Below are 15,226 nucleotides of genomic sequence, written 5' to 3'. Positions count from 1 at the left end.
ATTTTTTCAAAATCCTCTATAAATACCACTCTAATTCTCTACTCAAACCACACCAAATCAATTGATTTCTTATTTTCTCCTTCTTATATCAATTGATTTATTCTTTATCTTCATCTTACTATATGTATTTGGTATTTAGATTTATAAAACCACCCAAATTTTTTTATCTTAGTAGCTTTCAAAATGGTACTTAATTTTGTCACACAAGAAGAGGTTGATCTTACTACTGCTTTTATTTATGTGAGTATGGACGAAATAGTGGGTTCGGCGCAAAAAACCGCTCTGTTTTGGAAACGTATTCTTGAAATTTTTGAGCAACGCAATGGCAATCCATGTGAAAGATATTGGGAAGCTTTAAAAACCAAGATGAGAAATATTAAAAAAGATGTCAAAGAATTCGTGTCCATTCTTAACGCTTTATATCGGAAAACCAAAAGCGGTGCGAACCACGAAGATTTGGTAAGTTTTATTATTTTTTTAAGTTTTTGCACCATAAATGGTGATAATAGTAATAAACCTAATTTTTGTTATTTAATTTTTCAGACAAGAGATGCTCGCCTTTAATTTTAGGATCAACATAATGTGAGTATGGACGAAATAGTGGGTTCGGCGCAAAAAACCGCTCTGTTTTGGAAACGTATTCTTGAAATTTTTGAGCAACGCAATGGCAATCCATTTGAAAGATATTGGGAAGCTTTAAAAACCAAGATGAGAAATATTAAAAAAGATGTCAAAGAATTCGTGTCCATTCTTAACGCTTTATATCGGAAAACCAAAAGCGGTGCGAACCACGAAGATTTGGTAAGTTTTATTATTTTTTTAAGTTTTTGCACCATAAATGGTGATAATAGTAATAAACCTAATTTTTGTTATTTAATTTTTCAGACAAGAGATGCTCGCCTTTAATTTTAGGATCAACATAATCAACCATTCAAGTATGATGCATGTTATGAATTGTTTACAGCAAAGGTCCCTGGATATAATTATGAACTAACTGTGAGCCAAAACAGTGAGTTGTGGGATAATTATCGTAACTTTGTAGCAGTCGAAGATGGTTTTGAAGTTCTTCCCAATGGAGAAACTCGTTGGAAATACAAGGAAAATGCACTTCCTATAGGAACGAATAAAGCCAAAAAACTAGCCAGACAGAAGAAGGATCGTGAGCAAGGTATATATAGAGAAGATGATGAGGGAACATCTTCGGTTAAGATGGAAGAAGATGAGATATATCAACAAAGTTCTAGTATTTTGGAGTATCTTAAGGAAATAAGATCAAGGAAGGAAAAAACGAGAATGGAACAAGAATCCCAATACCAAACTTTTTTGGGGTATACTCAACCACCGAGTTATCAAACGGATGATCAAATCAATTTGCAAACGCTTCAACAATAGACTCATCAAATGCATCAACAACAAATGCATTTAAATGAAGACAATGAAATAATGTGTATGGACCTTAGTCGTTTATCCCCCAATGAAAAACAATATTATCTACGCAAGCAAAATGAGATTTTGAAGGGGAAAGGTATAATCAGCGTTGAAGATTCAGAAGATGGAGATGTAATCCAGCTCTAATGGTTTTATTTATTTTTTGACTTTAGGTTTTTATTTATAGTACATGTTTAAATTAAAAGTGTTGTCCTAAATTTGTAGTTAGTATTGTTGTTATCTTAAAAATGTTGTCTAAATTAATTTAAATTGTTCTCTGAATTAATAAATTTTTTGAATGTGTTGTAACGAAACGATTTTCATATTCCAATTAATAACTTCATTGTCACTTCATTAAACTAATATTCATTAATAACGTACAAAAGAAATTACAACAGATCATTCGATTAAAATTAATAACTTCATTAGCACTTCATTAAGCGGTTATCGCTCTACCCTCGTTTGTTAACATGGTCTACGATAGGTCTGAATAAATTACATGTTATTATTTTTCTTGGTGTGAGATTTGACGATCAATGCCGCTTCGATGTGATAAAATTGTTCTCGTCTCCAGGCTTTGTATGCTTTTTGTGCAGCGATCCTATCCCCTCTGTACCTATCGAGAAACTCATTGTACTTGATGCATAATTTCTTAACATGAATTTTCCTTGAACAAATGTGGGATAGCTCATAATCAAAGCGTGGCTGCTTTCCCGTCTGTTTAACGTAAGGTCCCCAACCAACATCAGTCCAGAAGATAGTATGATCTTTAGGATCTTCAGGAAATTCATCATTGAGAAGGTAAAATTTTTTATTCCATTCCGTCTCTTCTTCAACATCATTTAACCTTGCCCTCATTTGGAATTGTTCTTGACCTCGTTTCTTTGCCTCTTGTTTTTCTTCGTATTCCTTGAGTTTTTCTTCGTATTCTGTCGCAGTGGATGATGAATATTTGGATTGTTTTGTGGTTTTTCGTTTGCATAACACTTCATCCATCACATTGGTTAATTTGGTGGGTGATGAATATGTTGTTACGTTGGTAGTAGCTTGATCTCCTCTTTTGCATATCTCTTTTTCCATTGCAGCAATTGATTGAGTGGTTCACTTGCATCTTCTTAGAATCTCTTCGACTGAGTTGGTAGTTCTTGATTGATTTGCCATTCAATAGATGTTTATCTTTAAATTTAACCTCGAAGATTAATACTGCAAAAGAATTGGTAGATTGTAGCTGCAAGGAAGAACGGGATATCTTCCTTATATAGGATTCATTCCCAACGGCCATATTTCTTAGAAGTCGTGTCCAGTGGCTATATTTCTAAGAACTCGTGTCCAACGGCTATATTTCTTAGAAAACGTTCTCAATGGCCATATTTCTTAGAATTCGCGTCCAACGGCCATATTTCTAAAAGATCGTGTCCAATGGCTATATTTTTTAAAACTCGTGTCCAACGGCTATATATTTATTTCTATAAATACATAACATTTTCTCTAACCAACAACAATCTCAATTCATTCTCAAATATAAACCTCAATCATGTATTCTAACAGTTCGAGTAGAAATGGAAAACAAATAGTATGTGCGGAAGCAAAAGAGATTTGTCCATGTTGTTTCATGGATAATCATAATCTTCTTCAATGCCCTTTGCTATATACAAAATGTCCACAACGAGGTTGCACCGGCACTAGGAAGGTAAAAGAGTCGATATCAGAGAAGATAAGGTATTTGAAATGTGAGTATGCTAAATGTACGGGAGAAGCACAATGTTTGGAGGATGCAATGAAAGATGCAATCAAACAAGAAAAAGTTGAAGAACTCTGTCAGGACTTGAAACTAAAAGGGAAGGTGGAATTTGAATGCACCAAAGGGATTCCGTGTGAAACTGAGGGTTGTTATTTCTTTATGGAAATGCACCGGTCAAGTGCAAAGAAAACATTTGGAAAACGTTACTGGAGATGCCTTGAGTGTGGAACGGTAGCATGGACTGAATAAGTGTTGTTATGTTTTAGTTCAATCAAGAGTTTGAATATCAATTGATGTAATGTGATTTTTTATAATTAGTATGTGTGTATTGAGTTTAAATGTGATGAGCCTGATGTATTATGCTTCTACAATAAATAATAATATTTATTTTCATATTCATATGATTAGCGATTACATTAAGCACGTGCAACCAGCCTTTAAACTAATAGGCGACCCTATTGGACGAGATATATCTCGTGAGGGTTTACAGAGAGAGATATCTACAAAACCTATCTTTATTTAAATTCTTTACTCTTCATCTGATGATTCGGAGGCTGAATCTTCAAAGGGGGAAGGGCTATACTCCGAGAAACTGTTTTTGAAAATCACATAGCAGTTAAAAAATCTAAAAGGTTTCCCCTCCTTGTTATTGTAACTATCCATAGCAGATTGCTCCTACGACAAAAGAAAACAATATCAGTTTACAATTAAATTACTAAACAGTTCAGTACACATACACAAAAAAATGTTGGATAGGTAACCGGTAAAGTTTCTTACGATTTCAGTAGGTACTGCAGCCCTCCATAAATATAACGATCTATGTGTCGATACATATACTTTCACGTCTGAAGTTATAGCGTTTAACCTTGTTTTCAGATACTTAACCGTGCGTTCGTTCGGATTCCCGTTGTGTATAGTCAACTTTTGCAGCAAGTGCTCCAAAAGGATTGTGTTATTTAGTTGTTCATCTTCTTCTTCATTCTCTACATGAACTTCAACCCATAAACTAACTATCAATTCGTCTTCCTCCGGAATATAACCCACCATAATTAAGAAAGATAAGTGTTGTGGATAATAACTTGGAAAAAAAATAAGTGTTTTTTTTTTAAGACAGAGAACAGAATTCGTCGAATTAATGTGTTCACTGGTAAAGAGATTGTGAATCCTTTATACATGGTGAGTATACATATTTGTACACTGTAGAAAGAGATTTCATGGATAATACTCATCCGTATACTGTAGAAATAGATTTCACGGATATGTATACATATCCGTATACTATACAAGGAGATTTTTAAGATTTCACGGATTATCCTAATTGTAAACCATATGTCATCAAATATAAATGAATTCATTTTCATAAATTGAAACCCAAAAATAATTAAAAGTGGTAATACATATGCATATAACATTCGTAAACTTAAAACACAATAGTGAAATACATCTTATGCCTCAACATCATCATCGTCATCATAAATACTCGCATCATCGTAGGCATCCTCATCGTCAGAATCGTCCTCCACATCGGCCTCCTCATCGTCATCGTCCTCATCATCGTCATAATCATCCTCATCTTCAGAATCCTCATCTCCATCTCCATCATGTTCATATTTGTCTCCCACATGTCCATATGCATGAACATGTTCATCTTCTTGTTGAAACTCATCTGGGATTTGATTATTGTAATCTCAATAATACTCAAATGCTCCATTCTCGTTTTTGCCTGGGACTACTTCTTCTTCTAAGTCTGTATCATCATAATCTCCTTATGACGATGGAAGTGCCACGAATTCCATATCTGAACCCTCCAAACTAGACAAGTCCCCTGCCGCGCCTCCTCTACCAGGACGCGCAGCAATGTGCTTGACAAGATCATTTATTAGTTGTAGATGCAGTTCTAGGTTTTTCAGAGATGACATAAATACACGACCATTAACAGTAGTTTCCGGAAGCGGAACAGGAACAACCCTGCCCCAATCCCTATCCCGACTCTCATGCTCGATAATGATGTTGTGTAAAATAAGACAACATTTCATAATTAGATTCAAGTCAGATTGGTGCCAATACTTACAGGGATATCCGACAATTCTGAATTTACCCTGAAGCACTCCAAAAGCACGCTCGACATCCTTTCTTTTATCCATTTGATACTTGTTGAACCTAAAAAAGTCGGTAATGTCCAGTGTCTGAGAAAAAGCTTGTACAATTGTAGTCAACTTTGGATAGATACTATCGGCTAAGAAGTAACCCATATTGTATTGGTGACCGTTGATGACATAATTGCATGGAGGTGCTACACCCTTTATCATGTTATCAAAAAGGAGTGAGTGTGCCAACACATTCAAATCGTTGTTTGATCCAGGCATTCCAAAAAAGGCATGCCAAAACCACAAATCATATGATGCCACCGCCTCTAATACCAAACTAATCTCTTTATCTTTACCTCGGTAAGTTCCTTTCCAAGCTACCGGACAATTCTTCCATGGCCATTGCATACAATCAACACTACCAAGCATTTCAGGAAAACCTCGGTCGGCATTCTCAGCTAGCAACCTCTGAACATCTTCAGGAGTGGGTTCACGCAAATATATTGCTCCAAAAAGTCATGCAAACGGTGTGGCAAAATCTTTTTAGATACTTGTATATTGTGGTAGCACCCATACGAGTGTAATCATCAACACTATCATCTGGCGTACTTTTGCATAAACATTTCATCACCGCAACTAATTTCATATGCAGAGAATGCCCCATAGTACCGGTTGCATCCGGATGTTGATGACATTCCTGGTCCACTTCAAGCAATTTTCCTAACAATTTCTCGAATAAGTCTTCACTCATGCCTAGACGTTGTTTGAATTGTCTAGAGGTATAACCGGTTCCAGGCGTAAAATAATCATTCATCATTTTGGCATCATGCCACACTCGATCACGCGTTATTACACATCGTGTTTGTTCCTCCTTTGGTATAGGTTGTCTAATAATACGCAATCGTTCATCCAAATATAGTTGTGTAAACATTAGCAAAGCTTTCTCTTCTTCATCACTATCACTAGAGGTATCCAAATAGATTCCATATTTAGCTCTCACATAAGAACGCATTAGACTCATTATGCACCTTAACACACAAAAAAAACACTATCAATTTGTGTATACCATACATAAATATAAGTCTACATTGAGATGGTAGTTTACATTCATTTCATTCAACATAAATCAAGACACACAAAAAATAATCATGGATTTTTCACTAAATATATGTTTCAATAACGTTATTGAATTGCATACTACATACCCAACCAACCTAATATCAAGAATTTCATCAAAATTAAAATCAAAATCAAATTAATTTGAAACACTAACATTAGAATCACTCACCTTTAGATGATTTTTTGGATGAAACTCGAAATTGAAGAATGGATTTGTTTCACCTTGTAGTAACCATCAAACCCTTTTAATTTAAGCAGTCGAATCGCAATGAATCAACATGAAAATCTAAAGGAGGTAAGAGGGGTTTTGAGAGGATGAAAGGAAGAGAAGAAGAAGAAATAGTCGACTGAACCAAGTTCTGTGTTCTTAAACCTATGAAACGCGTACTCAGTACTTGTTTTTTGGTCAAGTCAACGAGTTAACTTATACGGGTACTGAGTACGCGTTTGGCACTATTCATACGGGTACTGAGTACGTGTCTCATGTATAGGGAAGGGATGAGAGGACACCATAGCAAGATTTCCTTTCATGTGCCATCCCTTCCCTACATTTGAGAGATAGGAAAGGGATAGCTAGAACCATAGTGCTAGCTCTTATACCTGTTGAAATTGCTTTGACAAAATCATGGTTCATATGGAAGGAGAGATGCAATCTAGTTTTTGAAAACAAATAGCAGACAAGTGTTCAATTAGGTACTGAAATTCAAAGATACTTAGAATTCTGGTACAAGGATCACCCCTTACTAAATCAAGTTAAAATAGGAAGAGATATGATTCCTAACTGGAATCCTCCTAAGAGAACTCATCTGAAATTAAATATTGATGCAGCTTGGATCTCTGCTAATTTGCCAGCAGGTTTTTCTTTAATTCTTAGAAATGATGCAGGAATTCTTGAACAAGGAAGAGCAAGAGCATTCACAGCCTCTACCCCTGAATAAGCGGAAGCCCTGGGACTGTTGCAGGGAGCTAAATGGGCGGCAGAAATTGGTTTGTACAACCTTTCAATAGAATGAGACTGCAAGAACTTTTTTGATTACCTTAATGGAAAATAATCCTCTTTAGAATGGCAGAACATAACCATCTTAGATGATGCTATCAATGAACTCAAGTCTTGTAATAATTTTTTGGGATTTTATTTTGTACCAAGAACAGCTAACAACGTAGCTGACTTAAATGGCTAAATAATCCAAATACTTCAGTTCCCTTCTTAATTGGAGGAAGGAACCTCCGGAATGCATTAGAGTAGCTTTAGAAGTAGATAATCTAATGTTCGGGTTAAGTCCTCCGGCCCGACACTAGATGACTCTACTCACCAAGTTGTAAGGGTTACTAACTCCCCAAGTTAGTCTTTTGAATGCATTTTTAACTCAAAAAAAAAATTTGTATTACTTGATTAGAATTACATAACACCAGGATAATTTCTTCATCCCTTACGATATCAGCAAAACAAGCAGCGATGGTGTTCCAAAAAACAAAAAGTTCTAGCTTTATTAGGCAGATTATGAGCGGCATTGTTGCATGTTCTCTTAACATGACTTACTTGACTTATAATTATAGTACTAGACAAAAGATGCTTTATTTCTTCTACAATCCCCTGACTCCACCAATTTACATAAGGGGTAGCATCTGTGATAGACTTTACTACATTAATACAGTCCGATTTAAAAATAACATTGTTAAGATTAAAAGACTTGGCCCATAAAACAATTTCTTTGAAATCCAAGCACTCCGTTTGTTCAACATCTAGTCCTCCATAGCAGAATCTCCCTCTGATGCCCTGGAAACTTCCTGCATGATTACGAGCTATTAGGCCAATACCAAAATTTTTATCATTATAGAAAGCATCAATGTTAATCTTTATGTAGTTCAGAGGAGGAGGATTCCATCTATTAGGTATATCTCTGTCAGAGAAAGTGTTATCATGTTTTTCGGCTCTTTTAATCGATTGCACCAAACTGTTAATGTTTTTTTCTATCATAAAGTTGCATGGACTTTTATGCTTAAATATTCTGTCACACCTATTCTTCCAAATGTACCAGGCAGTTTCCATCATTAGAATAATGTTTTCTTCATTCTCCAAATCTTTAGAAAACCAGCTGTTTATCCAAGATGAAACTGTAGTTTGGCTTTTATGAACATTATGGGTATTAACATTCATGAGCAGCCAGACTGATCTTGCATAGTCACAGTTGATGATCAGATGTTCTAGAGTTTCTTGATCAGCATGACAGTGAGGACATAGAGTATCAATGTCCCTTTTGTATCTACTGAGTTTTACTCTTTTTGGACAATGTCTTTCAGAAATTTCCAAATAAAGAGTTTTATCTTATGAGGTATTTTAACTTTCCACAAGGATTTCCATGTCTTCTTTTGAATTACCTGCTGTTGTTGATAATCTTGATAGGACTGTGTTGTTAAGACTTTGTAAGCTGACCTAACTAAAAAGTTACCTGTGTTGTTTGATTCCCATACCAAAGAATCACTACCTTGTTGACTCAGATACATGCTAGTAATCAGAGTTGCAGTGTGTTGGGGAAACACTTCCTTTATCAAAGGATATTCCACCTCCTTGGATTTTGTAGCATTAAATCACAGACAAACACAATTCTTACTGGATCAGTAAAGTCACCTTTAGGGACAGGAGGATGGTCTAAACTTATAACCCATTTATCATACCAAACCATAATTTTGGTACCACACTTTACATTCCATCTACGATGCTTTCTAACTTGTTGGAGACCTTCTTCTATTCCTTTCCAGATCCAAGAGGAATTTTGATGTTCTTCTTGCAGGTGAAGGAATTCACAATGAGGTTAGTATTTAGGTTTTAATATTTTGACCCAGAGTTGATCAGACTCAATGCAAAGTCTCCAAGATAATTTGGTAATCAATGCCATGTTGTATTGTTCTAAATTTCTAAAACCCAGACTCCATCACATTTAGAATATGATAAAGAGTTCCAAGCAATCCGATTTAAACCTTTTTTGTTTTTATGACCCCACCAGAATCTTCTTTGAATGGTATTCAGCTTATTTATTGTATGTTTTGGAATTTTGAAGTTACTCATATAATGTGAAGGGATGGTGTTTAAGACTAATTTTACCATTGTATTTCTGGCTGCTTGATTTAGAATCTTAGAATTCCAACCCTGAAGCCTATTTTCAAAGGATTCATTGATATGTTGAAAATAATTAACCTTGTTTTTATCCAATAAAATTGTCAAACCCGAATATTTGTCTGAAGAACATAGCTGTTTCACTCCTAATGTTTTGACAACATTTAATTTTTCCTCAGTGGATATATCGCCTGTAATGAAAGTTGTTGATTTTGTAAAGTTTATTGATTGACCTGAGAGGGGTCCAAAATCTTGTAGAATATGCTGAATGTGCTCTATATTTCTCTAATCTGCTTGGAAAAATAACAAACAATCATCTGCAAATAACAGATGATTGATTGAAGGAGCATTTTTTAACTACTTCACCTTGAATCTGAAGATTTTCCTCATCTCTATTAAGACTTCTTGTAAGAAATTCCATTGCAATAATGAAAAGATAGGGGGACAGAGGATCCCCCTGTCTTAATCCTCTTGTCGGAATATATTCATCACAAGAACTTACATTAGTCCTAATGGAGATAGAAGTAGTATTTATACATCGATATATAAGTAGTCTTCAATCTTCAGAGAAACCAAGGCATTCTAGCATTTTATTTATGAAACTCCATTCCAAACGATCGAACGCTTTGGACATATCCAGTTTCAGAGTAATCTGAGGTACTTTATTCTTAGATTTCTTCATTGAATGGATTAACTCATGAGCTATGATGATATTACCATTGATGAGTCTTTTAGGCACATATGCCGCTTGGGTAGGAGAGATTATCCTATGCATGAGGGGTTTCATTCTGGTTACCAATAATTTTGAGATAATCTTATATGTAATATTACAAAGGCTAATTGGCCTATAGTCATTGGGAGTATCAAGATGTTTTGTTTTAGGAATTAAGCAAATGGCGGTTTGATTCAGACCTGAGGGCATCTGTTTTTTTGAGAAGAAATTTCGGATCACATCTGCAATATCATCTCCAACTGTTGACCATTGAGTTTGGAAGAAGCCATCTGGGAATCCATCCGGGCCTGGAGAGTTCCAACTCTTTAAACTTTTAATCACACTATAAATTTCGTCTTTAGTTGGCATTTTCATGAGAATATCATTATCCAAAGGAGATATAACTGCATAAATATGACTAAAGGAAGAATTCTGAATTGGCTCAGTTGTGGAGGCAATATTCGAGAAATGGTTAGTAAAGAGACCTGCCAGTTTTTCTCTAGTTTGATACCACTTACCATTCAAGTCTCGAAGGGCTATAATGTTGTTTCTTGATCTTCTTCTATTAGATAAGGCATGGAAATATAAAGTATTGTTATCTGCATCCATAATCCAGTAATCACCAGATTTTTGTTGCCAGCAATCAGCTTCAAATTTTTTTCCAATGTTGGATTTGATCTATAGTATCATGAATGTAGTTACTATTCTGATCACTAAAAGGCTGAGATTGTAAAACTTGTAACTGAGACTTGGGAGTGGATATATGTTGTTTGATATATCCAAAATCATTTCTGCTCCATTGAGTTAAATTCCTTCTCGTTGTTGTTAATTTTCTCCCAATATTTTGAGAAGTTTTACCAGAGACTGACTTAGACCATGGTGTTGTGATAGTCTGAGCACATGTTGGATCTTTTAACCAGGATCTGTAAAACTTCCAAGCATTTCTAGTCCTAGAACAATCAGCTTCAGTTACTAGTAGAATTGGACAATGATCTGAGCTAATAAATGGGAGGTGATCAACTTTGAGTCAGGATAGCTTATTTTCTACTGAGAAAATTATGCCGGGCTAAGTCTATTCTGGCTCTTTTGTAACCTTTCTCATTTATCCTATTAGTCCAGGTATAATTATTACCCACAAAACCCATGTCCATAAGTCCAGCTTCATCAATGGTATTACATACCCCACTGATTTATGGAAGAATTATGAGATGGTTGACCCCTAGTATGAAGATGAACATTTAAATCCCCATGACTACCCAAGGATGGAATTTTTTTCACTAAGCTCTTTAATAAAATTCCACTGATTTTGTTTCAACTCATTATAGGTTGAACCATACATGCAGGTGAGAAGCCATTCTTCTTTAGAAAGGTTGGATGTGGTTAATAAATGTATCATGTTATCCTTAGAGCACACAACATCACAAGGAAATCCATTCTTCCATAGAAGAATTATACCACCAGATAAACCATTTGAACTGATGAACAATAAATTTGGGTAGCGAAAAGAATGTGTTAAGGCTTTGGCTTTATCTTCGCTAATTTTTGTTTCTACCAGGAACATGATTTATGGGTTATGATTTTTAACAATTTCAGCTAGATAGTCTCTAGTATTTTTTGAAGAAAAACCTTGTACATTCCAGGTAAAGATTTTCATGTTTTTTGAAAATTTTCTACCAAATTTAGACAGATCAAAGTAGTAACTGGAAAATTGAAAATGAAAGATGATATTTCTGAAATGAATTTGAAAATTTCCATTGCTTTGCTCCCTCTAAAAGGTCTTCTGCGGATAAGGTTGGTTGTTTCAAGGCTTTAAGCCTTCGGACCCCGTGGAGAACTTCGGTTTTAGAGCCATATTTGAGAAAGAAAGGGACATATCTTCCATCTTGTTTTGAACTTCCTTGAGCTGAGATTGCATGGGAAGGAAAGAGTGTGAAGTAAATTGTGTAAGAAATATTTAGAAAAAGAATAATAGAAGACGCAAGCTTGAGATACAGGGTTTGCCTCTCTTCAGCTGGGTGAATGTTGGAAACATGTAAGAAAATTTAGAGAGAAAGAACTGATGGAAGAAAGAGAAGAAAAAATAGAGTAAAATAGGCGGCTAGAAAACCTGCAGGGATAAAGTTCAATGAGAATAAAAAGTAGGATATTTTTTAAGGTTCTGCAAAGAAGATACGGATGTAAAGAGAGAAATTTTTCTTCTTAAAGATGATAAAAACAAGGTAAGAAGGAGGTGAAGATTGTAATAGAAGGAAAGAGGAGACAGATAGACAAAACTGCTCTACGTGTCTCAGGCGATAATCCCAGTGTTGCTGATCAATACCTACACGTAAAGGAAAATAAAATCCATTAATAATCAAAAATTAATGCATGTAAGAAAAGATGGTATCAAATGGAAGATATGATAAACATGGAAGCATGCAATTATAAGAGAAAATAGATCAGAGTATATAGAAATCAAAGAATTAAGGAAGAAAAAGAGAACGAGTTGACTCAATGTTTTTCGGTTCAAAACTCCCCGACAGACACCAAGTTGGATCGGTGAGTTTAATTCATAAAGTCAAAGGATTAACAGATAAGTTTTTCCAACCAAAAACCTAGGCCGTGAATAAAACATCCAACTGTCATCCTACTACTTAAATCCGTTTGTTACTCACCTACCTTATTTGACTCAAAAAACCCTAATACTTTCGCACACAACTGCCTCCATCATTCCCTCGTTCCTCTCCTTATTTCTTTCTCTCATATTTTTGCATCTTCTTCTTTTTCAAAATCTCATACAACAACAAGAGCAACGACAACAATTCGACTTCTCAATTACCCAAACTCAAAGAAAAACTTTTATCTTCTAAACACAATTTAGGGTTTGTATGACGTTAAAAATGAAGTTAAGGTTTGATTCCGCTAGTGGATATTCATCTATTGGTAAAAGATTTGAAGGTTAGAATGTAATCATGAGTTAAGGTTTATGGATGATGTTAAGTTTAAAGGAATATCACGAGAAATTGGGTATGATTCGGTTCCTGTACAACTCGTGTACATACTAGTTGATTCTTAAATATTGACTTTTCAGATTATCTAAGAAGATTTCATACAATCAAGTACAAGAATTCCGTCGATCCATACTTATTGATTATATATAATAAGAAATTGTCCATACAGGTTTCTGGACGAAAAATTTGGCGATGTACTTGGTACCCTCTCCTTTTCAAGATCGATTTGTTAGGAAAACAGATGACAGATATCAAGCTAGATATAGATCATCAAATGGACCTTAAGTTTGCCAAGTTTTTGAGTTCTTTCAAGATTTATCTAGCTGGAAATCCTAAATTGATCGAAGATCAAGGAGAACTATATTACAAGTCTAAAGAAGATAATTCTTATGGTGTTGATGAAGAAGCTGAATCTCTTAAAATGGAGTTAATTATCTATTTTTTTTGTTTAAAACAAAGATATTGATTCACTTATAGGTGTGAGCTTACAATTTCAAGAAGTTGCAAAACCATATATAAGTGACTACTCCAAGTTAAATAAAATCAAAACAAGGAAGGTGAATGATTATGAAGGATTGTACTGCTTGAGCAAGTTTGACGAGAATTTTGAAGATCTTGAATACTTAAAGGAGTTATTATTTCACCCCCATAAAAAACAAAATATTGTATATATATTATTTTTGTTATCATCTGATGATAGTTGCTCGTTATTTGATTAAAGTAATTGTATTGTTGTCTCGTCAATTTTTTGTGAGAAGTTGATTCTTCTATGGATTCCTAGCTTGGGGTACCGAATAAATTCTAGCTTATACATTTGAGTATTCATTTTTGTATGAAAGATGCCGGAATTCGAGATGATAGGAAGTTGTTTGTTGAACTGTTAGAGTTAAATAGAATATTGATAGTCTTGTTAGTTAAAATAGTTAAAATAAAGAAGACACTAGAAATGTCGGGTAAAATATTAGGAAGTGTAGTGTGGAGATTGAATGGTGATAATGATGGAAATAGCACTATAAAATATATATGTCTGAAAATATAACACGATTATTTCGTGTTAACTTTTGGAGAGAAAAAAACATAACAAAGTGCAACAAGTTTAAGTTTCTGGCACAATATATCATCGGCAACGACACATTAGCAGGCTTCTGTATATATCATTAAATTTAACACGAATAGGGTAGCTAAAGCATACTCGAGACATAATAGAGGGAGTTATATCTGCAAAAATAACGATAACAACAATTATATCAATGCAGTAACCTTCCGGCATCATCACAACTTTATTGGCAAAGCCTTGGGAAATGCTAATGATAGCCAAAGTGGCGATAAATTGACATTGGGTAAATGTTTGCTTTAAACGAACTCGGAAAATCAAGTACAATTCATCATGTGAAGCATCGAAGTACCAGATATCAACTGATTGATAGGTTTAATCCCACAGTTCACACTACAACAAATTCTAGGGAAGCCATCAAACAGCCGAGGGATTGGGAAAGCCATTCAACCGCAGAAAGTCGACAGAGAGTCTTTTAGGCAACAATTTGAGATTTTATAGTACTTAATTTCTTGAGCCAAATCGTTCTAGATTACTCAATGGAGTAATATACCATTTTGAATTAAAAGTAACTTAGTGAATCTGTATCGTCCACTGTCTGCAGTTTTAGGCTAAGTTTAATGGTTCTCCAAGTTCAAGATTCAAGCTTGAAAATACAATTGGTTGAATGCTTGGGGTGGAGAAATAATATTGTTGCTATCAGATGTAGATATTATTATTGCTCAAGATAAAACTATTACTCAATCTATCTGGATTTTAGTTCGGGGGGTACCGTTTTCATTATGGAATCAAAAAACTTTCGAAACAATTGGTGTTAAATGCGGTGGTCTGTTGGAAATTGTTGAGGATACTAGTAAGGGTTGGAATTTATTTGTTATGAAGTTAAAAGTATGTGGTCCAATTCCTGAACATCATTTCATCAAGGAGATTGATTTTAAAGATCTTCCCTTCAAAGTTTTGATTTCTAAGGATTCTGAGAA

The 15,226-nt window shown here is 34.8% G+C and overlaps 1 protein-coding gene across 1 annotated transcript; it reads right to left on the bottom strand.

The window, feature by feature from the left end:
- Nucleotides 1–4,614: 4,614 nt before the first annotated feature.
- On the bottom strand, nt 4,615–6,277 carry LOC113342439. The gene is made up of 3 exons (XM_026586991.1): nt 5,833–6,277; nt 4,974–5,732; nt 4,615–4,835 (listed from the first exon to the last, which is right to left on the bottom strand). Exons 1-3 carry the CDS (start codon nt 6,275–6,277, stop codon nt 4,615–4,617), a joined length of 1,425 nt encoding a protein of 474 aa, XP_026442776.1.
- Nucleotides 6,278–15,226: the final 8,949 nt, after the last annotated feature.

This window comes from Papaver somniferum, unplaced genomic scaffold (assembly GCF_003573695.1).
Source record: "Papaver somniferum cultivar HN1 unplaced genomic scaffold, ASM357369v1 unplaced-scaffold_41, whole genome shotgun sequence".
Lineage (NCBI taxonomy): Eukaryota > Viridiplantae > Streptophyta > Magnoliopsida > Ranunculales > Papaveraceae > Papaver > Papaver somniferum.
This window is presented reverse-complemented; position numbering and strand designations above follow the sequence as displayed.

Excerpts from the sequence above, each read along its gene's own strand:
- LOC113342439 (XM_026586991.1), bottom strand. The coding sequence starts at position 6,277 with ATGAGTCTAATGCGTTCTTATGTGAGAGCTAAATATGGAATCTATTTG. Across the intron at positions 5,733-5,832 it reads TAGTGTTGATGATTACACTC|ATGTTCAGAGGTTGCTAGCT; the intron begins GTATGGGTGCTA and ends CCACTCCTGAAG. Across the intron at positions 4,836-4,973 it reads GGACTTGTCTAGTTTGGAGG|ATGAGTTTCAACAAGAAGAT; the intron begins GTTCAGATATGG and ends ATCAAATCCCAG.